Source organism: Blennius ocellaris (assembly GCF_963422515.1).
Source record: "Blennius ocellaris genome assembly, chromosome: 14".
NCBI lineage: Eukaryota > Metazoa > Chordata > Actinopteri > Blenniiformes > Blenniidae > Blennius > Blennius ocellaris.
In genome coordinates, this window is record NC_137663.1 from 20,873,746 (window position 1) to 20,899,701 (window position 25,956).

General features: G+C 40.3%; 2 protein-coding genes across 5 annotated transcripts in view; one reads left to right on the forward strand and one right to left on the reverse strand.

Moving 5' to 3' along the window:
• Positions 1–653: 653 nt before the first annotated feature.
• On the forward strand, positions 654–3,607 carry LOC308139750 (LIM/homeobox protein Lhx1-like; the record flags this gene model as incomplete). The annotated part of the gene is made up of 5 exons (XM_080509267.1): positions 654–823; positions 1,376–1,596; positions 1,678–1,952; positions 2,497–2,653; positions 3,222–3,607. 5 exons carry the CDS (start codon positions 654–656, stop codon positions 3,605–3,607), a joined length of 1,209 nt encoding a protein of 402 aa, XP_080365393.1.
• A 14,183-nt stretch (positions 3,608–17,790) lies between these two features.
• The window catches only part of acaca (acetyl-CoA carboxylase alpha), a 34,162-nt gene continuing 25,996 nt past the window's right edge, over positions 17,791–25,956 (reverse strand). For all 4 annotated transcript variants that reach the window (XM_080508560.1, XM_080508561.1, XM_080508559.1 and 1 more), the window contains 11 exons: positions 25,751–25,894; positions 25,539–25,659; positions 24,431–24,527; positions 24,082–24,178; positions 23,840–23,975; positions 23,579–23,756; positions 23,378–23,490; positions 22,706–22,860; positions 21,587–21,757; positions 19,628–19,764; positions 17,791–19,080 (listed from right to left, as the gene is read on the reverse strand). In XM_080508560.1, the coding sequence (XP_080364686.1) occupies positions 18,954–19,080; positions 19,628–19,764; positions 21,587–21,757; positions 22,706–22,860; positions 23,378–23,490; positions 23,579–23,756; positions 23,840–23,975; positions 24,082–24,178; positions 24,431–24,527; positions 25,539–25,659; positions 25,751–25,894 (1,476 nt within the window). In that variant the 3' untranslated portion in view covers positions 17,791–18,953. The remainder of the gene's footprint in view (positions 19,081–19,627; positions 19,765–21,586; positions 21,758–22,705; positions 22,861–23,377; positions 23,491–23,578; positions 23,757–23,839; positions 23,976–24,081; positions 24,179–24,430; positions 24,528–25,538; positions 25,660–25,750; positions 25,895–25,956) is intronic.

Genomic DNA, 25,956 nt, shown 5'->3' on the forward strand with positions numbered 1-25,956 from the left:
TACTTTCCAATATTATGCACGTATTATTTCATATTATTTGTCTTTATTTTGTCATTTCGTAACATCGGGAGGCGTTATTACCCTCGAACCAGAAAGCGCGTGCGGTGGGAGCGCGGGGCGCCCCGCTCATTGGTTCCTGCTGAGCTGACGCGCTTCTTATAGGCTGAGCTGTGCAAGGTGCGCTCATTACTGCGTTTCTCTCAGTTCGAGCGCTCAACACAGGGAAAATGTGGCACGTATGACAGTATTGAGCGCACTGATAGCCTTTTTATTTGTACTTTAGGCTACTTAAGGCAACACATGCAAGATTTCTTTACGGGCTTGTTTTGTTTTTTTTCTCCTTCGCGAAATGATCATATTGACGGGCCCGTTTTCATCTCCAGTTAAAAATTTTGTTTCAGAAATGCTGTTTGATAGTTTCTTTCTACAAGCAATCTGCATTTTGGAGCTCGGATCTGGATTTTCATCCCGCGGAGGGGAAGATACACCTGCATTGTGACGGAAGGCGATGTGATCTCGCAAAACCATTTGGATACACAGATTACGGATTTCACGGATCTTTAATTCGACAGTCCTATCCAGACGCCGGCGTGGGAGACAGACTGAAACAAGAGTGCATTTCTCTCTCGTTGGACTGGAATAAGGTCCAGACGATGCTTCACTGTGCCGGTTGTGAAAAGCCTATTCTCGATAGGTTCCTGCTCAAAGTTTTGGACAGACCATGGCACATCAAATGTGTTCAGTGCTGCGAGTGCAAATGTAGTTTGACTGAGAAGTGCTTTTCACGGGATGGCAGGCTGTATTGTAAAAATGACTTTTTTAGGTAAGCATCGAGAGGTAATTATTTAAAAAGATTGTGATTATTAACAGACACACCTTTAATTTTTTTTTTTTTTAAATGGGTCACTTTAAAAATGTCTATATTCATTATTTCTAATTTATGGATGGTAAAATCTAAAAGCTGCCCAGCCTGATGAGTATCGATTTATTAGGTTAAAGTCTTTGTTTACACACTGAACCTACGTTAACATTTTATGAAAAATATGGGCAAAATAAAACAATGCACGTGTTTTTCAATTAAATTGTCAAATAAGTGTGTTCTTTCTCTTTTTAATAAATCACATGCAGCAGCTCCTTTTACACTAATGGGTCACTAAAGTGGGATAGTTGCAATTTTCTTTACATGTTGGATGCAATTGCAATTAATTTCATGATTTATGCCCAGTTGTATTCCTTCAACAGCTGATCTAAAGTCAGCCACTTTTAATATATTTCAATGTCATGATAAATACTATTGTCCAAGTCTAAAAGAGCCTCGAACTGCAATATCCTAACTGTGTTAAAACCCCTGCCTGTTGTTTTCCTATTCGCACAGGAGATTTGGGACCAAGTGTGGAGGTTGCGCACAGGGGATTTTACCCAGCGACTTGGTGCGCAGAGCCAAAAGCAAAGTGTTTCACCTGAACTGTTTCACCTGTATGATGTGTAACAAACAGCTGTCCACCGGAGAGGAACTGTACATCCTGGACGAGTTCAAGTTTGTCTGTAAAGAGGACTATCAAAACAACAACGGGAAAGACACAATCCTCCTTTCAGGTGACTGAAAGCTCCTTTAATTATCAGGATATGTTGATAAAAATGTATGTGCCGCTCAATATATCACCCTTTCCATAATAGTCACGACGTGCAGTGAGACAAGCCTGTCTCCGGACTCCCAGGACCCGCAGGACGATGGAAAGGACTCTGAAAACGGACATTTATCTGATAAAGACGCGTGCAGCAACGAGAACGACGAGCAGAGCGCGGTCGGGAAACGACGCGGGCCTCGGACCACCATCAAAGCCAAGCAGCTGGAGACCCTGAAAGCGGCTTTCGCGGCCACGCCGAAGCCCACCAGACACATCAGAGAGCAGCTGTCACGGGAGACCGGCCTCAACATGAGGGTCATCCAGGTACTAAAAGAAAATAGACCCGTTGTACTTGCTTTACGCACGGTGCCAAACAGCGAAGAATGTAATGGGCGTAAATCATAAACCCAAACTCTCCACAAGCTTTTATATACCAAAAACACACGATATATTTTGGTGCTCTTGGCCTGTAGATTGTAATCCTGTTTATTCTTTTCTTTTTTTATTCACCTTCTATTCCTTTGAGGAATTCTGGATTTTCTTAATCTTTATTCCCACTGCGCACCTAATAACGCTAAAAGCGAGCTCACTTAACGCCTTTTTTTGTTAGAAAAGTTCCCTTGATTAAAAAAAAAAAAAGAATCATAGCGTCTTGTGTGACTTGTAATATATTAAAGATAAAAACGTATTATTGTGCATGCATGCTCCGAATTAATATTATTTCAAATCAGGCGAAAAAAAGCTTTACTTATCCAAAAAGCATGTGTTTAAAATACTAATATTGTAATGTAATGAACTGGATGACATTTTTTTGTGCCATCCACGCTGCTCATGCCTAAAAATGTGCTTTGAATATGTTGTGCTTCAGGTTTGGTTCCAAAATCGGAGATCCAAAGAAAGACGCATGAAGCAGTTGAGCGCTCTCGGCTCGAGGAGGCACGTGTTCTTCCGCGGCCCGAGGAGGATGAGAGCCCTGGGCGAGAGACTAGAACCAGGAGAGCTTGGACACTTCTCCTATTATGGAGGTGAGATATGCTAGGAATATACAAATACCTTCGGAGGTGGTATAAAACAGTGCATTGTATGTCAATGTCCTCATAATTTATACTATGTCATTTACTTTTAGTTTAGTTACTATATTGAAGTATATCTCGGTATACTTCATTTGAATTAACATTTAGCTCTTCTTTAACTTCCTTCTTTCATCACACTGTCAAAGCATAAGTAGCATAGTGTGATCAGATTTCTCAGTACTAATATATAAAAGTAGACTAACTGAGTCAAATACCTGCAAATGATGTGGTTATAAAGTAACTGATACTGATAGTTACTGTGAAAAGTAGATGTGTTATATGTTTACAGGGAAGGTTTAACAATAGAGCAATGTAAGCAATGTAACATGTTGTACTGGAGTATGATGTTCAGCATCATTTCGACCATTCTGAAATTGATCCTTCTGTTTGTTTCAGTAATTATAATTGTTTCATCATGAGGTGATTTGCACAAATCAATAAACAAATAACACAAAGAATGAAGATGCTTAGTGTTCAGTTGTGATGCAGCGTCCTAATCCAAGTGTTTATATGGATGCAGATTATCCTGGTGAATACTATGGCTCAGGAGGGAATTATGAGTACTACCAAGGCCCACCGCCCTCCCAGGCTCAGACGCCAGCAGACCTGGGCTTTGTTCCCACCACGGTCCCCGCCGGCACCCCATTAGGAGCCATGGAGCACCACCACCACCACCATCCAGGCCACCACTGTCCTGGTGAGATGCAGTGCTTCTCCGACTCAGTGTCCCATCACCCCGCGGACTCACCCAGTCCCGAGCCGGGCGGGCCGGGCTCCATCCACAGCATCTCCAGTGAAATGTGTGGCCCCAGCACACCTTTCACTAGCGTGTCCCTCAGTGACAACGGATACACCAATCAGCTGTCACAGCCGTCCTCAGAGATGAGTGAAGGCACTGTCTGGTGATTCAGAGCACTTGGATTGTGAAGGCAAACTGATGCTTTTTATTTATTTATTTATTTATTTATTTATTTATTTATTTATTTATTTATTTATTTATTTATTTATCTATCTATCTATTTATTTATCTATTTATTTATTTATCTATCTATCTATTTATTTATCCATACATACATGCATTTATCTATAAATCTTTATATTTGTATGTCTGACTACTCACTCATTAGATAGTGTGAATCTCACTCATTTCTATATATTCACAGTACTGGGCCTCAAAGACCAAGCAATAAAATAATACATTAAATTAGGTTAATTTTATTCTTTTTTTAATACAACCCCATTTTTTGCCACATACAGTACTGTGCAAAGTAAGCACTTTTTAACAGAAATATATAATTCAATGCATGTTGTGCCATCAGAAAGCTGATATGTTCCAAATTCTTGCGGCATAAACACTAACCAGTATCTTAAAGGTGTTTAACAACAAATAGTTGACGCCCCTTAGATGCTCCCAGTATTGCATTACACTGACATACATATAAATGTGTCAAATTAATTTGATTGGGGAAAAAAATTTGTCCTCAAACAAGAAAATTAAAATTTTCAGAGGTCTAAAGTTTTCTTTCATTTATGCACTTTGTATGATATTTGAGTAATTGAGAATATTTTGTGTAATTTTATTGCTTAAGTTTTTGCACAGCAGTGCATTAGTCTTTATTGCTCTTTCAATTTTGATGAATTGACGTATTTTTGTTACCTTGTCCAGTTTTCCTTTTACATATCCTGACAGATTTATGATTTTATGTGCGATACAAGAGTCCATCATTTGAAAGCAGATTATGATTGTGGTGATGTTCAACACATGTGACCAAAAACGCCTCTCAGGACTGTGGAAACATTGGTTGTTTTTTTGTTGTTGTTGTTGTTGTTTTTCTTCCTTGTGTTAAACGTTGTCTGTATTATTTGCTGTCTAACACATTTGCCTTCAAAACAGTATCTTTTTAAGTCTGAGATTTTTATAAAAGACTGATTTGACTTCAGCACGAGTTCGATCTTCAATGTAATAATGGACAATAATGTGCAGAGCAGTCGATTGTTTACCTAAAACTCCAGTGTTCAGGGGGTTTAAACTTCCACTGTACAAAAATGTCTTCATCCACATGGACAAAACATTCAATGCAAAGAAGCCAAATTTTTGTAGTTATATTTATGTGGTCACTCACTGTGATAGTTTGTATTTTGTCCTCATTAAAAGTAATAAACCGTTGCCAAATGTAAGAACAGATTGCATTCTGCACTTGTGGTTGTGTGTTTTGACTGTTTTTTTTAAGCAGTAATTGCAAATGTAGCAGTGAGGGGCCAAAAATTTATTTTTCTGCCCCATGAGACACCAGGTTGTTTTTTTTTCCTTTTTTTGTTGGGTCATAAAAGACATATTAAGGACATATGTGGTTACAGTGAACTGTATAATGACATTTAATCTGAATAAAGCTGAAGTACATATGTACATTTTTACCTGATTGATATATTAATGTAGGATTTCCTTGAGAAAATAAATGCATTCCTACTTTGAAGGTTACAGCCCTCGTAAGCATCGTTTGTAATTGTAATTGAAACCAGTAGCAGCATTTTTAAGATGAATTTTACGTTTTCATCTAAGAAAAATTTGTTAAATGGAAGCAAACATGGGAGTAAAATTATAACCACTAGTATATGCTTATTTTACCACTACAATCATTAAAAGATGTCATAAATAAATGTTTTTCACTCTTAAATGACTGAAACCTCCAGGTTGTTCAGGGTGGAGATGCTAAATGTATTTCTACATTTGCAGGATCTCTTTGTACTTTTCTGTCTGATGCTTAAACCTGACTCTAGGATCTTAGAAATCCAGGCCAACGTTTTTGCCTATTTACACCAGTTATATGCTAAAACCCTCACATTGGATTCATCTGGGCTTATTCATTCGATAACTCCATAGTAATGCTCAACAAGCATTCATTCCACAGACAGCTTGTTTAATTGGAAAGTCATCAGTGCGTTTGACATATTTTGCGAGCCTGTGTCTCGGCCTTCATAAAGGGAATTCACAATCTATTTGGAAAGTGTCTATTTGCTAGATATTTCCTGGAGAGTTTTGGATGTGCAGACAATAAGCTGCGCTGTGTGATGTCAGCTAAGTCATGTGTTGAGGCATCTCTGTAAGTAGAGGAGAAGAGGTTAATGACAGTGTGACCGTTTCAGAGTCAGGGAAAGGTGAGAGCAGCATTAAAGGGGACAGGACAAATGCTAAATATCGGATCACTGAGCAGTGAAGCAGGAGAACGAGGGAGCAGATCGGTGGCGCCCGGGGGAGGCGGGGGGGAAGATGAGGAGGAAGAAGGGGAGGAGGGTCACAAACCATAAACTGCAGCAAAACATTGATGTGGATCTTCGAATCTTCCTCAAGGTAACTGGAGGCATGCCGGATTCAGCTGTCAAAGACTCAACATCATGTTGGCTGTTTACCAAATCTGGTGTAGCTGGAAGTTACAAATTACAAATAAGCGACTGGAAATTAGAAGTATTTTTCCTATTTATATGATCGCATCCCAATTCTACATTTGACCCTCCCTAAAACTGAAAGCTCATGCCATGTTCAGGATGTCTTTCAAGGTGTTGTTGGTATCTGTGAGGTCCCGGCCTTGGGACTCGGCAGGGGGCTTTCCATCCATGCGGAGGACTGTGCCCTCTTGACCACTGCCTGCAGGTGGTGGCCCCCTCCCACTTGTGTCTCCTGCAGCTGCCTTTGAGTGCTCATTCCTGTCCGCTGGGCTGGTAAAGCCACTTTCTCTTGACTGTCCCTTTATACCCCATTCCACTTTACACTGTTTGAGGGCTATACTTTTAATTGCATTATAGACACCTAGGGCTTTGGAGGGGGAGGGGGGGTTGGACATCCTGCATGAGCCCATTGTTTCCAAATTATGGGGCACTCATGTCTTGGCTATTTCCCTAAATAATACTTGCACCATTGTGAAATACACCACAAAAAGATGTACAATTTAATGATCCTCACATTAGTTGTACTTGAATACAAATTTCCAGTACACCGTCCAACTGAATGAAGCTGAGATTAAAAAAAAAAAAAAAGTATCTAGAGTTATGGTGGGAATAATATTCATTTCAGAGTAGTCAAGGCTATTTAACTTTATTTTCCTGATTCAAGCAATTAAAGATAAAATCACCCAATAACATCAATTGCCTTTTAACACTTCTCGGTAAAAATCTAAAGGAAAGGATTTTACACCAAGCTAATCCTTTGTGCCAGCTTTTGATCGACGTGCTGGTCAAAATCTGGTACAAGTGTTGCTTCTGCAGGTTTCTTGATGTTAAAAGGGAGTTTTTCTTTTGTGCCGTCGCCAACACTTGTACTTGTAAGTTGAACGGTTGGGTTTTTCTCTGTTTTATCACATGTTCCCAATGTCTCTCATCTTAAACACAAATAGCGAAATATAAGTCAAATCACTCAGCTCTACATAAAGCATGACAGCCAGCCACTATTATGATAAGATGTGTGTGAGCGGGAGATATTTAATAGCGCATTTATACAAATGGGAGAAATCCCACCTTTCAATAGAAAAAATCCACCTGAACCTCCTGCTGGAAATGTGTTTGGTTTGGAAGAGCATCACCTTATTATTATCATCTATTTTTTACTGGTGCTCACAGGCATAAATTACAACCCTCCTTCTCGCCACTTCAGTGAAATAGACATGCCATTTACAATTCTAAAACTTTATAGCAATACTTACTATGATTATTAGATATAGCAACGTCAAATGAAATAACGATTGTGAAGCAAACGTTCATAAATGGTGTGAGAATAAATTGTAGCTCCGGATCTTTGTATCTTTCCTGTCATGGTTGATTTACGTGATGATAAACTTGGTTCCTGACTGTGAACGTCAGCAGCTGGAGGTCCACATGTTGCTTGTTTGGTATTATCGTGTGATGTGAACACAATAAACTGGTAAATATGCCTTTTTAACTGGTAAACATTCCAGTATCCAGCTGTGTGAGCAGAGGATAGAACACTGTGTCACTTTTGTCAGATTTTCATGCTTCACATTGCACCATACGTCTGTACCACGGCCATTTCAGCACTTTTTAATAAGGACCTATCTTTTTTTTATGCATACAGAATTAGGTCTGGCTGTTCTTTGCAAAGATCACATTTTCACTGAAGAAAACTGTCTTGATGACATTGAGGGTTACTAGTTCAACATTAAACTGCCATCATATATGCTGCTTCTTCCTCGTTACATTCTTATTTAGACTCAGGAATGACTTTTAAAGCAGATCCATGTAGATCTAATGAAAGGAAATTGAAATTATGAAATAAAGTAATGTAAAGAGATATGACAGTTGCAGCCCTAAGAGAAGCTGCCAAAACAGACATGCCTCCAGTGATAACGTTTTCATTGCCTATGGATCTTTATCACTACTTCACTTGCAATAAAGCTATTTGATGTGTGTTTCTCATGTTTATTGAAAAGCTATTCACTATAAGATGGAAATGCAATAATTTAGATATAGGGAATACGAGGAAAATGTGTAATCAGATGTGAGTTATACTATCTAATGATACCTTCAAACAAACATTAAACATCTCTATTAGCCTCCAGAGATTTTATTATTATTATGTGTTGTTGTTGTTGTTTTGTTTTTTTGTTTTTTTTGTTTTTATTCATCAAGCATGTTAACCCATGCAGGCAATGGGGAGAACATGCACTCTTCACAAAAATATTAAAAATCCTTCTTGCTTGCAGTCCACGTCTCCAACCACTGCAGGACTGTGTCACACGGCATAAAACTCCAACTTGCACATTTTCTATGGTTAAATTATAAAGTTCGGTTGAGGCAATTTAGAACACGTTGAATGGAAAATTTGTAATACAATGTAAAAAAAAGAAAAAGAAAAAATTAATGCAATTTATATGTTTTCCTTTACATGCCTTTTTTTTTTTTTTTTGACAGATTTGATTCAAACTCAGATGCAATAATCCAGACTATATAATATATAGTGTGGCCCCCTGACCCCTACTTTGTCCCTCTTGCTGCTCCTCTTGACCGGGAACTCTCTGGCGCCCCCCTAGGAGAAGGCGCAGCTCACGTTTTAAAACTCTTAATATAAACCTATAAATGTGGCAGTAGATAATGTTATGCCGTTCATGTAATCCATGTTTATCTGGACAAAATGCATTAATGAAGACAGGGATTTGCAAAGCAAATACGGGGGCAGGAAATCAATTTAAATCTGACGGTGGTTACAGCAACTGTTGGACAGTCCATGAAAAGTCCACGTTTTCAATTGCAAACCTGAGAAAGACTCTTGTTTTACTGCTAACACATACATATCTATAAATACTTTGTGAAACAGACATTCTGAAAGACTGACATCAATAAAATCTCAATGGTATTCTAGAGTTTCTACAGGTTTTATATCCAAAAGTTGGCTCTGTCACTGGACCCGGAGATCCGCTCTATGCCATGTTTCTATTTCAATGGGACGGATTTCCTGAAAGCAGAAAGCTGATAAGTGGTTTGTTTGGATTACACATATTTAGGGCTAAACATGCAGTGTAGTGACTTTCCAGCATGTAAGATTTAGAAAACTAGTTGAAACAGATGCTTATATCAGTTATAAGATAAAAGCTTTTTGGTTCAATGCATGCATCTCATCCCATTTACATTTCTTCACAAAACCAGACCAAGACTCTGGCTTTTTAAAAAGCTGTTTTCATATAGTTTTTGACTTTGTATTTGCAAACAATATTTCCCTTGTTTGATTTTAATGCAGTATAACTGACTATTTTTTTCGACCCATTAACTGTGGACAAATCTCAAAAAGAAACCTCTGGGCCAGTCTCCTATACTTTCCCTCATGATTCATTCGTCTTCCAGACAGAAGGGAAAAAAAACAACAATGGGACAAATATGAGTGATTAATACTTTAATGTGATTCCAGATAGCCCCTTTTCAATTTCTAATCTAAATCTTATTTGAACTCAGATTTGGCCTTTATGTAGCCGCTGTTTCCTTTCAGTCCTCTGCTCAATCTATAGCCCAGTTCCCTAATTTGACTCTTTCTTCACTTTTTTTTTATTTTTTATTTTTGCTCCAGGCTTGGTACAGTCCACTTTCTGCATGAAAATCATTCACACATACAATTTTATAATCAATGCCCACAGTAATAGGATTCCTCTGGCCATGGGCAATTAATACAGTTACACCCCCCCCCCCCTCCCCCCACCACATACCCCCACTCCCCCCTTTTTTCCCCTCCTCCCCATGCTGATCTCAAAGCTACGAGACATTGGCTCCCCCTCATTTACATATTTATTGCATTGGACTCAAATCTGGTGGGTGATTGATGTGGAGCCTGCCTCCTGAATTTTTAGCGGCCTATTATTATGAAAGACATGGAGGGGGGCTGCTGCACGTCAGTGTACTTTTGATTAAAGTTGAAGAGGACAGAATCATGAGTGTTACCCACCTACTTTCTTTTCTTTCAGTGCTTAATCTGTGAGGCCTCCGATTATTCTAAATACCAAGGAGTCACTCGTTCAGATAAACAAGGCAGATTCACTTGTTAAAGACCAGAATCACTTCACTGTAAATGATTGGTGAGAACAACAGGCAAAACATGCCTCCCGTTTTCCATTTTCAATCTTGGATAACTTTTTTTTTTTTAATCTATATTTTCAGTTGTTTTGGTTGTAACTGTAATGTATGATGACACATAAAGGAATTAAATGGATGAATGCAGTTTAAAATCTTGGTTTGGTCCATTAAGCTTCATATTAAACTAAAAAAAAAATAATAATTGGAATGCTTAGGTTTTATTTCTTTACTCAAGATTTCTCAACTCACGATGAACTACAATTAATATTTACTTGTAGCAATTCATCTTGAGTTGTCATTTAGTAATTTTATTGTATTTTATTTTGATGTATTCCTCCTGATAACGTTTATTTTTAATTTTTAAATTCAGTTTCATCTGGTTACATCGCTATTACTGCTGTTGTTATTTTAATATCTTTTTTTCAATCTTTTTCAAATGTATTTTCTTTCTCTCAGTGTCTCCCTAAAAATAAACCTTTTTTAATTCTTGCGCTGTGTTCACCGTTTATCCTTCCTTGTATTGTCCTATCACTGCGTTAAATACATATCATTATCAATTTGTACATATTGGTATACTTGTTGAATTCTTATTCTAAATAATTTAATATTTTAAGATTCTATTCTATTTATTGCATTCTATTCTGTCTGGAGCAATACTGTAAAGAACTTCCCTCTGGGATTAATAAGATCATCCTATTCTCTTCGATTCGATTATATTCCCATGAAACACTATGAAGTGTAACAACCTGCTTAAAAAGTGCTTGAAAAATTAAGTTTGATTGATTGACAGATTGAATAAATAATTATCTTCTATCTATAATGAAGATTTTCACGCCCCATTTTCATAAAGAATCAGCCTAATATTCACATCAATTTCCTTGTTATATATCATAGTTGCAGGAGTAACACTGAGACAAAGACATGATGACTCGCAGAAGGTTGGTGCTTCTCCCACTCGCAGTCAAGCATGTCATGTTCAAGTGTGGAAAAAGCCCACCGCTGCAGAATGTATGTGTGCATACATGTGTGTAATGGGGTGCACGGGCAGAGTGGAGGTTCATCAGCTGTGGTCCACTCCTCCTCTGCTTTGTACTCCACTGATCTGCTTCTTTGTGGCTCTGCAATTAATACACCTGATTCGGATCCCATGTTTAATCGAGTGTCGTGGACAAAAAGCTGTTCGCCATAGTGTCAAAGTGCCTTCAGCTTGTTTTGGTTGTGAGCGTTGACAGCGCTAAATGAGGGAAAAAAAAAAAACATTGACCGCAGTTTTTTTATTGATTCGAAACATGTGTGAGAGCTTTTTTAGATGCAATATCATGAGTCATGATTCCAGGAAATCTAAAACCTTTAACCAGTCTGATTTCGATGTTGTAAATCCAGTGCTGGTAGGTGAGTATGAGCCATGTTGTCAAGCACAGTGATTTCCCCGGTTCACTGCCTTTGTCCTTCAGAGCCAGAGGACACTGGTCACAAATCCAAATGTTTCACAAGCACTTTGAGAAGCAGTAAACCAACGGTTCCATGTGGACTCAGCGCTTCACGCTTCATTGATATGCCAGTGATACACAGCTGGACTGATGTTTGCATTCTTGTTGGTAAGCATCTCTGCATTGCTCATAATGCAGGCTTGAAACCTCTTCAGTGTAGGAAAAGGTTCTGATGATATCATCCATCAATCACAATTGTTACCCTTGTTTTGTACATTGACAGGAGAATCCGTACAAGGCTGTACTGCGCTACTGCACAGGTCCTTTAAGATGTTGTTTTAAGATACTGTGTTTTCTGCATATGGAGAATAATGGATCATCATGGAGCTCCGATAACAAGTAAATCCTTGATGCGGATGCAGAAAGATATAGATAGACGTTATTGTCTGCCCCAAGCGGTGAAAGAAATTTGTCTTTGACAAGGCCCCAACCAATAAAATACAACACCTATTTAAAACACAAATAAGACACAAGTACGAAGGAAATCATGTTCAGGGATTTGTGTTTGTGGTGAACCAAGGATTTTGCCAGCCTGTTTGACAATACAGAGGAGTTTTGTTTTGTGTTTCATGGAGAGGGAACCATACCAGGATGAGATATTGAAGATAATGATGGATTCAATGAGTGATGTGTAAACCAGGGTCACAATGCCAATGTTTTTCTATAAAGGAAATCAGCGGGGGGGTTTTTTGTTATGAAAGATTTCAGTGATTTCTTCAAACATGTTGTGTAGAGTGTTAGGATGCTCAGCATATTTTGCTTTTATGCTCACACAGTCACAAGAAGTAATAGATTTACATGCCCCCCGTTGTTTACTATTGAAGAAAAAGCTGATTCACATCATTTATTTGGAAAAGTCTCATAGTTCACACTGAATGTCTGAGCAAACTGTCTTCTGTTTGAATCCAGCCATTTGTCAGATATCTCAGGGTTTCCTGAAGCTTTCAGTGTTGACCATTTTGACAATTACACTTTTACTGACATTCACAGAGAGTTGCTTTCCCAACAGATGGTGGCTTCTTGCTAACGTGGTCATGCCTCCTCACTCAGTGTGCCATGAGGACCTTTCCCCGCTCCTGTAATTTCTATACCACTCAGTGACCTACAGTGATAATTGTGATGTATGACCGAGGAGTGTGGCACCTTGGTCGCTGACCTTTCCACCGTCCCGCGCTGGGCAACCTTTACCATCACATCCGACCCCACCCCCACCCCCCACCAACCACCCCCCACCCTCCACCACACACACTCCCTCCCCCAGCAGCCTTATTCGACAGGGCCCTCCATCCTCCCTCCCTCCATCCTCCCTCTCTTCCCCCTCACCCTCATCCTTCGTCTTGTAGTTGGCTCGACGTACGCAGTCCGCCACACTCCAGTGGCTCCATGAATGTTAATGCTGGGGATAAAGGGTGGGGGGGGGGGGGGGGGGGGGGGTTAGCAGGAGGAGGGGAGGAGGAAGTGAGCAGCTTCACCTGGTCTGCAATGCACTGCTACAAGAAACCATTTGCATATTCTGTAAGGTTGTGTTTATCACATTTTAATAACTGTGGCAAATGTTAAATGCGTGAGTGAAGGCGTTTTTGGAAAACACAGGCTGTGTTCTCAGCTAAAATATGTATCTCACTCTTTTTCTCAGTGATGTTGAGATACCAACAAGTTTCCAGATGCTCTGATCCGATGCCTCCTTCCTCGCCTGCAGATGATTTGTTCGCTTGCATCTTCTGTGCCATCAAAGTCCTCAGCCAATGTTTACTGAGCTCTGTCGGGATTAAAATGTATGCATTATGAAGTGATGATTGCAGGCGTTGTAATTTCTGCTCCCCTCGGCTGGTTGACAGGCTCCTTCCAGGCTCCTTCCAGGCTCCAGGGAGAACCTCCTTCAGACTCTGTACCTTTACATTAAATCTACAATACATCATTCATTAAGACTCCCTCCATTGTATAAGTCTATCAAGTGTAATAAATCATCATGGTGTGGATTGCATGGGGGGGGGGGGGGGGGGGGGGGTCTTGGTAAGGAGCATTATTTAAGTAAATTTAAACCAAATGGTGTGACAACAATGTTTTGCTTCAGATTCACTCAAACTACAATTTGATCCAACTGTTCTGGGTAACAATGTATATGTGAGTTTAATGCTTTCATAACCTCCATACTATTGCCTCTATTTTAGAATTAAGCTGCTTTCAAAGCATGGCCATTGGAAATGTGAGTTTGTAAATCAACATTTTCTGAAGCCCACAACAATGAAGTAGCGTTAGTGTTTCTTTTTATCAGGCCATAATAACATCAGTGTTGCATTGTTTTCACTGAGATATATATAAAAGTGGTTTATCCCATATTTCTAATTGATTTCATTCATAGAAAATAAAATTTTTGAATTTGTATGCCCCGAGTTGAAAGGTAATCAGTTCATCTGACACTTGAAATGTCATATTACTCAAAATACTCTTCTTGGGTGATTTCCAATACAGCTCATATAACATGCAAATTCAAATATAAAGATCATCATGACTAACTGTAAAAATTAAAACAAATGTCAAATTGATCCTAAAGTACCTTAAAAAGGATTTTACTCTGTTTACTTGATAAACAATAGACAAATCGAGGCAGAAGGAAATGTGAAGAGCCTCTGATAGAACAGCACAATAGAATAAAAAATAAACAAAAACCACCCAGTAAAATAGCCATAGAACAATAATGAAACAAACAACACATTTGCCATGAAGTCTTGATAATCATATCATGTCACTTTATCCTGTTCAGGGTTGCTGGAGCCAATCCCAGCATTTAATGAGCAATGGCACCTTAGGCAGGTCTCAAACACACACATCCGCAGCTCCAGGTAATTTATTATCAAACCCACAACCTTTTCTCCATTCTCCAGTCAGGTGATGCTTCAACTCGGCATATGTCTTGTCTTGCTCAAGTTAATAAATAAATTCACTGATTTGTGACTAATCAGTGGATTAATATTTTGGGGGACAATTTGAATATTTCATATTCTTTTTTCCATTTGCAGCATCCATGGTCACACAGCGATGTCGTAGCTGACATTCTCATCTCCATTGCCAGGTGATATAATATGGACATTCATGTTCAATTAAATATTTACATTTGATAGATTATTATTGTAATTTAGCCCAACTGAAAAAAACAAACTGACCATCTATTAAAAATATTATTCTATCTATATTATTTCTCCAGTTTAAAATAATAATGGCTGGATTTTTTTGTTTTAACAAATTTGAATATTTTGAGATTTTAGGCATTTGTAGAGGCAAAATGAGGCAATAAAGATGTTTAAAAAAAAATTTAATAGAGAAAGAAGCATCCACAGTGTGACCTGAGGTACGAAAAGCAGTGTCGTGGCCCAGAGTTCACTTTGCAGGGGGAAAAAAAAAAAAGGACCAAGTCCTCAACTCATGAGACATGTCTGAAAAGCATCTTAGTGTGACCGGGCTGCGATGCACTTGCAGATCGGGTTGAAATGTAAAAAGGCAGACGGGCACAGATGAGATGAGCTCTTCAAAATCCTCAGCCTGAAGAGAGCGCGGGAGAACAGCTGGGGCCTGGCACTCCCTCTGTGTCGCTCCACTCTTTGTCATGGGCAAAAGACTCTTGTTTTCAGGCAGTAATCAGACAGCCCTGGGGCTCTGTAAAGACCCTGTTCTCTTTTCATCTCAACTGTTGCATACACCCTGCTAATTGGAATCCTGCAACTGGGTCACAGGCATTGTCTCTCAAGTGCTGTCAAGTCATTGAGACGCGTGAATGTGGAATTATGGTTGCCTCAGATGCATGATTGAGTCTCCCCTCTGCGCTATCTTAATTCCTCCATTTCAGTCTCATCACAGACTCTGATTTTCTCCCCCTTTTTTTTCCATTAATATTTCTTGCTGTTCCCTCTGTTTCTATCACAGCTCTGCCTCCAACCCGCAATCACAAGAGCCTTGGAGCTAGAAAATAAATGGAAATTGCCTGTTTCTTTCTGTATTTTACATCTTGGCTTATTGTGACCAGCAAACAGTCATAAAAACACCTGAAGAGTATTGACATGGCTACGTATATTTTAATATAAATCAGTGCATCATATCCACAGCTTGTACTAAATCATAAGGCAATTCTCCATATCCTCCCATTCTGGAAATGAATGTGCATTACTGTGATCAAACATCCTCTTTTGTCCAGTTTTTGTTGTTTTTCCACTTGGTCGTCCCTTTGCACAGTACAGTACAGTTATACTTTGTTTGGCGACTCTATAGATCCACAACCAGAGAGAACATGATGCCCAGTCTATTGGAGGATCAGTGCAATATTTGCAAAGTTTGCACTTATGTTTCTGTGTTTCATGAAGGTGCAGGAGACCTCAGTGCTCGCAGACACAGAAAAACACAAAACCAAAGATCAAAGCGCAGATATTTAGTGTGTATGTGTGTGAGCCTGCTGTTGTATTGCTCACATTAATACCCTCAATTGTACTTGAAGTTCAACATTTGTTTAATTAAAAAATTATATAAATACTGTTGTGCTTGTTTTTGTTCAGGACAAATACATACAACAATATAACAGCTCTTTTTCCAAGTTTTACCAGACAAGTAAATAAAGTAACTCAACACAACGCTTTCGCAAACTTCTGTTTAATTTCCTATAGGATTATTTTAGACATAAAGCATGTTGAGTAATTTATGAGCATCCTAAATATCATATAACTGAATACAGAGGAGGCATACTTTTAGCATGTTGAAATTATCACCCTATACTTTTTACCTGTGGCAGTAACTTAGAACCATTATTAACTTATCAACAGTGAGTGAGCTTTCTGAGCTTGTAGATGACAGCGGTTACCGTCTCTCTCGGTCCTGCTCCCCTTTAGTGTTCATTCCAGTGGCCAGAACTGCAATATTGATGACAAATACTTGCACAGCATGAAACCATCCCAACTGAATGAGATACATAAATAGCAGTAACCATTTTCCAAAGTAACTTCCCCACTTTTCTTGAGAAGTAACTGCAAACTGAGTACAAATTTTCAGTAAACGGAACAACTCTGTTGAGGAGCAACCTGATTCTGCAGTTTGTCAGTGTTTAAAGGCAGAATTAGCCAGCCTAGCATGTCACCACAAATGAGCAAAACCCTGTGGGAGACCGGAGAGACCAAGCAAGGCACATTTCCAATTATGCTGCTAAATGACTCATTTTCTTATTGGGCCTTCTATAATTGTGGTGGGTATTGGGTGCATGCAACTCAATTTGTCTTACATATTTGTTGGTAGGACGGTAATAGAGTTGACAGAGCCGAGGGGATGATATGAAAGAATGAGACAAAATAATAATAAAAGGAAAAGGATAAGGAAGATCCCTCAATATTTGCTTGATCTCCTTCATCCCGCTTAATACTGTTGAAGTTTGAAAGCCAGCAAGAAAATAAATGCCACGTTAATCATTTGTGGATTGAGGAATGGGAAGACTATCATTTTCAAGTAATCAGAAAACGTCTCTCCGGAGTAATAGACTTTGTTCTGACGGTTGAAATTAATGAGGCTTCCAGTGATGTGATTATCTGTCCCCAGGATCATCAATACGTAAAAAAAATTGACAAATTAAATTAGGGTGTGCAAATTCCTGGAAACTTGAGTTTTTGTTAAAAACAGATTTTCCTCCCATTTAAGCAGAACGCAGAGATTTTGAAGTTTCACCACAGACACTTTGAAGTAAGTCAGCTTTATTGAATCTGCAGAAACATTTGGAGCTCATCATTGGAAAGTCTCCTCCATTCTTGCACGGAACAGGAAACATCGAGTTGCTTATGAAGCAACTGAATGGCGTGTCAACAAAAAGGCACGGCACTGAAGCCACTTCACGTTGCGAACGGGTTTTCAGCAGAGCATGACACAATGATATGAAGGCCTGAATTCAAATATTACACAGCTTCTTCTTTTCTTTTTTCCTATTAATATCTACTCTTTATTGTTATTGTACAGTTTTCATTACGGGCCTGTGTGCAGGTGACATACTCAAGCAGAGAAGTAACGCTCGTCAAAAAAAAACTATATTCAAAATCAGTAACAATTCATTTACATGACATATAAATTTCAAAAAGAAATTGTGTTCACAGAAGAAAATTAGGCATTTTATCCAACGTGTAACATGTAAAATTCAGTGTACAGTGGCCTTTTGTTCTTTCAGACATACATTTGATTATTTGGCCAACTACTTTCAATCAAAACATCTTTTCTTTGGTTAGAAAATTAACTGTCAGGTGTCCAAACAACTAACATCATGCTGTTATTTACTCGGTCTGTCGTACCGTTATCAATTCTCATGTGAACTATTATCATCTGTGTGCATTATTGCAGCGCATGTTTGTATGTTCGATACAACGAGTGAGACGTGTGCGGGTTTGAGTCTGGATGCAATTTAACAGTGAGCAGCACTAAAGTGCTCCGAAAGCAGCATGTACTGTGTGGCCGAGAACAGAAGGGACAGCTGTGGTTTTGTTGTGAGGCGAGCTTGCCCATTGCTCGCCGCGGGGGAACCGCGGAACGTTCGGGGTCTAAAAGGGACCCTGTCCCCGGCCCCCTGCTAGGCTCCCCTGTCCAAATCTGTTACGGCGCTCCCTGTCTTTGTTCAGTAACTAAGTGCTCCTTACTTAAGAGTGTAAAACCCCCGTCCTGGCTAATTCCTCCTGCCAAGTGTTGTCATTGTCGAGCTGGTCATCAAAACACTTGTGATATCTTAACAAGCATATGTCACAAACCAAGGTGTGCTCTCGCAGGACAAATGGCTGCTGTGCACACTCTGGAGTCGACAGGACAGCGGCCACTGATAAGCAAGGGAGCAGGAACCATCCTCGTGGGCCAAACTGTGCAAACTCCACATCTATTAAATATTAGTCACTACGCGTTTCTAAATGGTAGTTTTCTTTAATTGCACTTTCATACAAAACACATGGATTCATCTAAATGCTAGCACACTCGTAAGAATTTACAAAATGTCAGAAGTCAATGTCAGTCAACTAAAGTCTTGCTATGTGAATCATTGCCAACGATTCATCAGTAACCTGGCGGCGGCCAAGTACCCATCATGTTGGCTCCTCCAGCTTCAGTCAGCAGCCCGGCGGGAGCCGATCTGGCTGAACCGAGGCTCCCTTGGCTGCGGCGGTGGCTGGAGCCTGTGCTCCGGCCAGGCTCACCAGCTAGGTTGAGGCCGATGTCTCCATCGTGGACAGGATGCGAACCACTTCGGTTCTCTGGGTAGGCGAGATGTGCTGGGTCATGTGCACAATGGAATCCATGGCAACCTCAGGATTTGCTTGCACAAGGCTGGAAATAGATAAAAAAAAAAAAAAAAAATGGGCTTGTCAATCACACAGGTGGGTGGAGATAAAGACATTTAACAATGAATGTGTTCAAAGAGTGTGGTTCTCCTTTTGGGGGGGGGGCGGAGTCCCGAGAAGAAACAGGGCAAATCTGGCACAACTTGTTTTTTTATATTAAATTAAAGAAATCATCATAAAAAGCAAAATGTCGTGGATAAAACTATCAATTATGTTGTTAAAACACACATTCCCACAAAAAACACAATTGTCACATTTAAAATAGATGCAAACTATAATCAAGCAATTTCCACATGAATTTAAAATAAAAACATCTACCGAGCGTAAGAATTATAATTTTTTTTTTTTTACCACTTATCAGCTGTTCTATGAAAAAAAACGATCAGGAATTCGACACAAAAAATTGTACTTTGCAAAAGAGATAGAGAGTGGTTCAGGCTTTGCGTGTGGTCACCCTGAAAACCTCCTGACCAAGTTAAAAACCACTGGTTTCATTCTCCACATCACTACTCTGCATCATCAAAGACATTCACCTGCGAATTTGCTTGAGGATGTGATCTCTGCAGATATACTTGATGTTCTCGTCGACGACGGACCTCGCGCCTTCTTCTTCAGCCAGTTGCCTCTCCAGCCATGCCACCACTTCCTCATTGTTATCCCACAGATAGGCCTGCGTCACAAAAAATGGAAAGATGAATTATTTTGAACTGAAATGTGTCAAAACGAATCTCATTGTGGCTGAATTAAAAGCCCCACGAGGAAAACGATGTATACAGTTTGCAAGCAGATGAAATATATAATGTCCCGACAAAATACAAATGAGTAAGAACAAACGAGATGGACGGGCACAAAGTGAGGGCCTGACACTTTGTTGACTGCACCTGATAGGAAAATTAGTATTCATGAGTGCTGGCATTTTTGATCCCAAACAAAGCCAAGCTGGAGGGCTTAGCACAGATTTGGGGGTAGAGAGGTTTAATGGGCTCCTGCCTTTCTATGAACAGTCCTGCTTGAGGTCCGCAAGAACATTTAATGCCCTTATTAATCATTTTTAATCTGTTTGCTTTTAATTAAGAAACAGCATGTTGCTCTACTATCAGCACGTGCCAGGGCTGTGATTAATTGTGGCTTAAGACGGCCAGTCCTGATTGGGGAAATGTATTAGCTAACAAGAGGGCCGCTTCTTAAGAGATCTCCGGCACTGAGCTGGCTCCCGTCACCCCTCCGGCTGCTCCTTGGAGCTCCGGTACCGGGTTCACCGAGAAACCACGTTGATGCATCTCGGAGGATGTTTATTTTTGTTACCTACCTGTAATCAGTCCATCTGCTTTTAATCACAATGATTTAACAGAACAGCTTACTACTTCTTTATCTGGTACACCTTGTGGACGAGGGATAGGAGTTTCAGGATTAAAAAAAAGAAAACAACCTCTGTAATCATTCCCAGGGCTAGAGGCTAATAGTGTGTTTACTTTAGTGCATCTCCACGCCTCTCTGGAACAAGCGCAAGTCAGATATCAGTTTGGAATTAGTCAAGTGATCCTGGCATGTAAGAGAAGCCACCTATTAAACCTAACTCGCTTTCTGAGCCCCCCCAAAAAATTGATATCAACCTTGGATACGAGTGGCTAAACTATCAAAGACTAAATTAAAGGATAAAATGTGATAAAGCGAAAACAGTATTTGTGCCTTCAAGTGAAGACTGTAATCTCAGACGATTTAGAAAAGCTAAATATTTGAAATGATTTACAGACAATCACTTTCACTTACGTTACTTAATAATCTGTTAACTTATTTCATATGTTGTCAAGCATTACGATGTGCATAAAACCACCCTCTGTCTGCCCATGATCTTTATTCCTTGAGAGACACAGACAATTACACCTATAGCAGTTTACGCCATTTAACCTTCATCAAGTCTCATTATGAGGTGAGAAATAAAGGGATAAAAAAAACATGATGCAACTAAATAACTTTATTCACATTTTCTGTTTTTTTTCTCGAACATTAGAAAGCCTACTTTCGCTGTTTCAGTGAAGAAGACAGGTTTTAATTTTTCTGGGAAAAAGACTTATAATATTATGCAGATGAGTTTTTACATAATGGTATGAAGACATGTGACTGAGCCAGGCAGAGGTTGAGTGTGTGCAATCATCAGGGAGACGACAAGCTAGCTACAGGTGCTTGATGTTGTTCACAAGCTTTTCAATAGGCTTTAAAATGCTACTCTGAATGCTGTGAATGGCAACAAGAATGTGGGAGGAGCAGAGAGTGGCGATAGGTGGCAGTTGATCTGTGTGAGGACAGATTGACTACACTGGAGACTTTTTTTTTTTTTTTTACCAGGAAACATCTCAGAGCAGTTACTGTATATGTCACTTGCTTATATTTTTTTTTGCAGAACTCTATGACTCTATATTTTCATACCACTCGAATTGTATATGTCAAATAACACACAGGGTGACGCTTCAGAGCTTCCCTAGACTTTTTACCTTCACGGCCCCCTCGGCCTCCACAAACCAGCGGCGCAGCATTGCCTGGATCTGGCCATCAGTCAGCTCGCTGTTGGCCGCTTGGATTTTCCTCTTCACCGTTTCCTCCAGCAGCAGCCGGCGCAGACGCCAGTAGAAGAAGAGCCGGGATGTCTGCCACTCCAGGATATCCTGAGTAAGGCAAAAGACAAGCAGCTGCTATGAAAAAAGAGCAAATGTCTTTCAAGTACAAGTGCCGATCAGTCAAACCACTTCTACAAAGTAAAGGTTTGACAGAACAGATGAGGAAACAATGAATGTACGCTACATCTGTTTAACTTGACCTCAGAATCAGTTGTTGAATGTTTTTCTTGCTACAATATGTTATTATATTTGGCTGATGGGATCCATAAAGACGTAAAAGCATAACTTTACTCACGCTACTCAGTTTTGTTTACATATAGACGGCCAGAGTTGTAATTGTTACACTTATGGGTTAACATAAGTGTCGTTTCTTTAAATTTTTTATCTTGAGCATGTTATACTTGGGACAAAATTCTGTTGTACGATAGTTTAAATATATCTTTTTTTTTTTTTTTTAAATCATAATTTTTTGGAAAACCACCGGATTAAATAAACTGAACACTTAAAAATTAAGCTTTAAGTGTGTCTTTCTGAAGCTTACTAATAAAGACTTTCCTGGTGGAGAACTTGGGGCGAGCATGAATACTAGTCCAGTCAGCAATCCTCTGCAGTGCATACTGTGTGTACAAAAAACCCACAAAAAAAAAAACCCAACCCCTAACACCTATCCATCTGTGAAATGCCCTTCTGGTCATGTGAGCAAAGCGTGTGTGTGCGTGCGTGCGTGCGTGCGTGCGTGTGTGTGTGTGAGAGAGAGAAAGATGGGGCCATGAGGGCGCAGAATGAGATGGGGCCTGCCCCAGGCGGCTCTGTAGTTGCTAAGGTGATGGAGCAGGGTCATCAGAAGATAATTATGAGGACGAGTCTTGCAGCCCGATGGGACCAAACATTATTCACTAGGCAGGTGCATGGCAGTCAGACTGATACTCCCCCGTGGGCTTTTTTTAGGTTATTCCAATCCTGCACATTCATACCGCGACGCGTGCGGGTTCTCACCGTGATTACGCCTTTCTCTTGCATGCGACCTGGCGTGTCGTGGAGGTCCGCAAACTGCACAGCCACCTGATGGTAGATGGGCAACAGAAACTCCTCTCGTTCCTTCAGCTTGGTTTCCAGCTCTTTGCGATCAGCAGGGCTCAGCTCCGGAGTTCCTGTTGGAATTTTGAAATATTGATTGGCAGCCACATTTCACAGATAATCATCTTCTCATCTGGTATGTAGCCCCGTCCTTATGTTGCCATTACCATCATTTTAGATTCAACAAGAGAATGTGGCCGAGAATTGGTTCCTGGCGCTCCCCCAAACCCCTTGCTGCTGTCAGCAAAGAGTGATTTCTTTCAATTCCAATCTGTAAGCTCTAAAACGCTCCACAGTAAACCTTCCATTCCACCAGTTTGCCCAAAGCACCAAGCCAGTGCAGCACTGGGCCAAAGGAAAATCAATAGTCTGCACAGGAGATGCAGGAGAGCTGGTGATTGATCTGAGCAGGCTCTGATTGACACGTCTCCCCAGGGAGCGCAGCAAAGACGACACAATCAACACCAAATAAAGAAAGACAGTGAGCGCTCACACACCTGATATAATGCTCCTCACTAAAACGAGGATGAGGCCAAGGGGGACGTAGACACCCGTAAAGGGCTATAATTAGAATTGAAGCACAGGGCTCACCCAGTCGTTCAGCCAAGCTCGTATAAACCGGATCCACTCTTCTCATAGTCTTCACCAGGTCCTTTCGCCGAAACTTGATCTCCACTGTTCCTTCAGGCTCCAACACGCCACCTCTGGAGACGGCAGTGATTTAGATGAACAAAGGGTCGTTTAATAAAAATGACACCCGGTGCTCTTTTTTTTTTTTCCTGTCAGACTCACCTGCTGTCCTTGTCAGCGTACATCTCCATGTGACGGGGGTTGATGGTGGGATCTATCACCACCCAGGAGCCCCCTCTCAGCTCAGCCTGAGGTGGGATATAAACCAGAACTGGCTGTTTGTACTCCCTCAGGCCGTCCACGATGTAGGCTCCAAACTTCAACACCTGGTCATACATATCTTAAAAAAAAAAAAAAGACAGGACAGCATGAGACAAATAACAGATTCAAATCCAACACTGACTGCTGTGAAAGCAGAGTTACCTTTCATTCCTCCAGAAAAGCCCCTCCAGTTGGCGAACACTATGAGGGGTAAGCCCTCTCGGTTCAGGTCCTTAATGGCCTGGGCTGTTTTGAAAGCTGAGTCTGGGAACCAGACCTGTCCGGCCTGCTGAATGATCTACAGAAAAAATTAAATAAAATACAACAATATAGCCTCTGTGTCAATAAATATCTTGAAACTTGTGACTGTTTTCCCTTAAATAACTACTTGAAGTTTCACATACCTTTGCTTCTGAGTCCAAATTGGCTGGATCAGCTGGGATCGACAGCTCCACTGACCTGGTTTCAACAGCAACCACTCCGGTAGGGATCCCACCGAGTCTGTATAAAGAGGCCATATATCACAGATAACAATATCTCTCCACTATACCACAGGATGTGAAGATGATCTATGTCGGTGGTTCCCAGCCTGACCCACAGCACCCCCATTGAGTGTGTCAGATATCAGAGGTCTGATGCTTTACATAATCCGGGGTTGTCAGAATTAGATTTTACATCATTATGAATTATAATTTGCAGTTTTGTAAGGTTTTCGGGAAGTAGATAAGAGAGAGAGGAGATCTGTGGTCTTACCTGGCTCTTCCCACCACCACACTCTGAGCCCACGGCTGCATAATCTCCATGAAAGAGCCATGGTCAAAGAAACCATTCTGCCAGGAGCCCTTTGGAGCTTTTATGGAGAAAGACAAGGCACAGTTGTCAGAAAGCGAGTGAAGAGAGAAATAAAAAAAAAAAGCGGGGGAAGAGAAGTAATTACTGCAAATTAAAAATGCAGCTCAGTCTCTTTTCAGAAAATACTCTCTTCCAGTGCCATTTTCTAAATCCCTGGCATTCCTCTTTGCGCGGTGTGGTCTCTGTATTCTTGGCAGCGAGCATGATGGATGGCTGTATAAGCAGGCTTGCTCAGCTCTTTTTCTGCTTGCACACTCTGAGAAACATGCCCAGTCTACGAGGTTACCGTTCAATTAAGCCTCGCCACTCATCACTACCAGAGATGTTGACTGGCTTCCCGAGCGGTCCCCCGAACTCTTTGCCATCCCGAGCTGTAATTACACTGATGGGGAACCTGCTCAGTCCTGACCTGCAGTGTAAAACACGCTGCATCAATTCTGGTGCTGATCTTGCCTTCAGCGCCATGATGTTAGGCTTCACTGTTTCTTAGTTTCTTAATAGCCTCTCCCTTGTAATGAATTACTGCAACCTTTAACTCTTGGGATATCAGGCTGCGATAATAAATCTTTATATTTACTTTAAATAACACGATAAAGACGTGGGTATGACTTTTTGAAACTGCTGATAAAGCGTTATTGATGAATAATCGAGTAAACCGCATATGAACTTTCTTCACAGTCAAAGGTTAGCTCGTATATGAGAATACAAAATCTTTAAGCGCAATTCAAAGCTAAAAGAGAGAAATGCTTTTAGACTGATTTTGGGCAATTCTTAAAAGATTAAATAATCAAAGGAATGATTACAGAAGCTTCAACAATGAATATTGAATCTATTATTTGTAACCGATTACGGAAAAAAGTCAAAGTCTCCCAGATGCTGACATTTCAAATGCATTCAGAGAAACATAAGGCAGATCCACAGTGAAGCGAGAACTTGCAAACATTGAAGCGTCACCAATTCGATTAAGGAAAATCGATTATGCAGGGTGTGAACTAACTCTGACACTCACTTTGACTGGGACGCCCAGCTAACATCCAGCGAGGATCATAAGGTGCTTTGGTGGGAACAAACTCTACGAGGCGATCAATGGGATCCTTGGCATTGAGGATGGGCACAGGACTGGATTTACACTGAAACAATACAAAAAACAATTTTTATTTTGACATAAAAATACATAGATTAATTTTCAAAAAAGGATTTTAATTAGATATTTCATCCTACCATTGGCATGTAGGACAGCCATTGCAAAAGTGCAAACACTCCCTCAAAGTCGTCGCAAACAGTGGAGTGCGTCACACCGTTGTTGTGCATGATCTGAATCCCTCCCAGCTGGTTGTTTGATGTGTACACCTCTCTGCCCAGCACCTAACAAAACAAAAAGACAAGAGTAAGGATTTATCATCAGGAAAAAAGTAAGATCATATCAT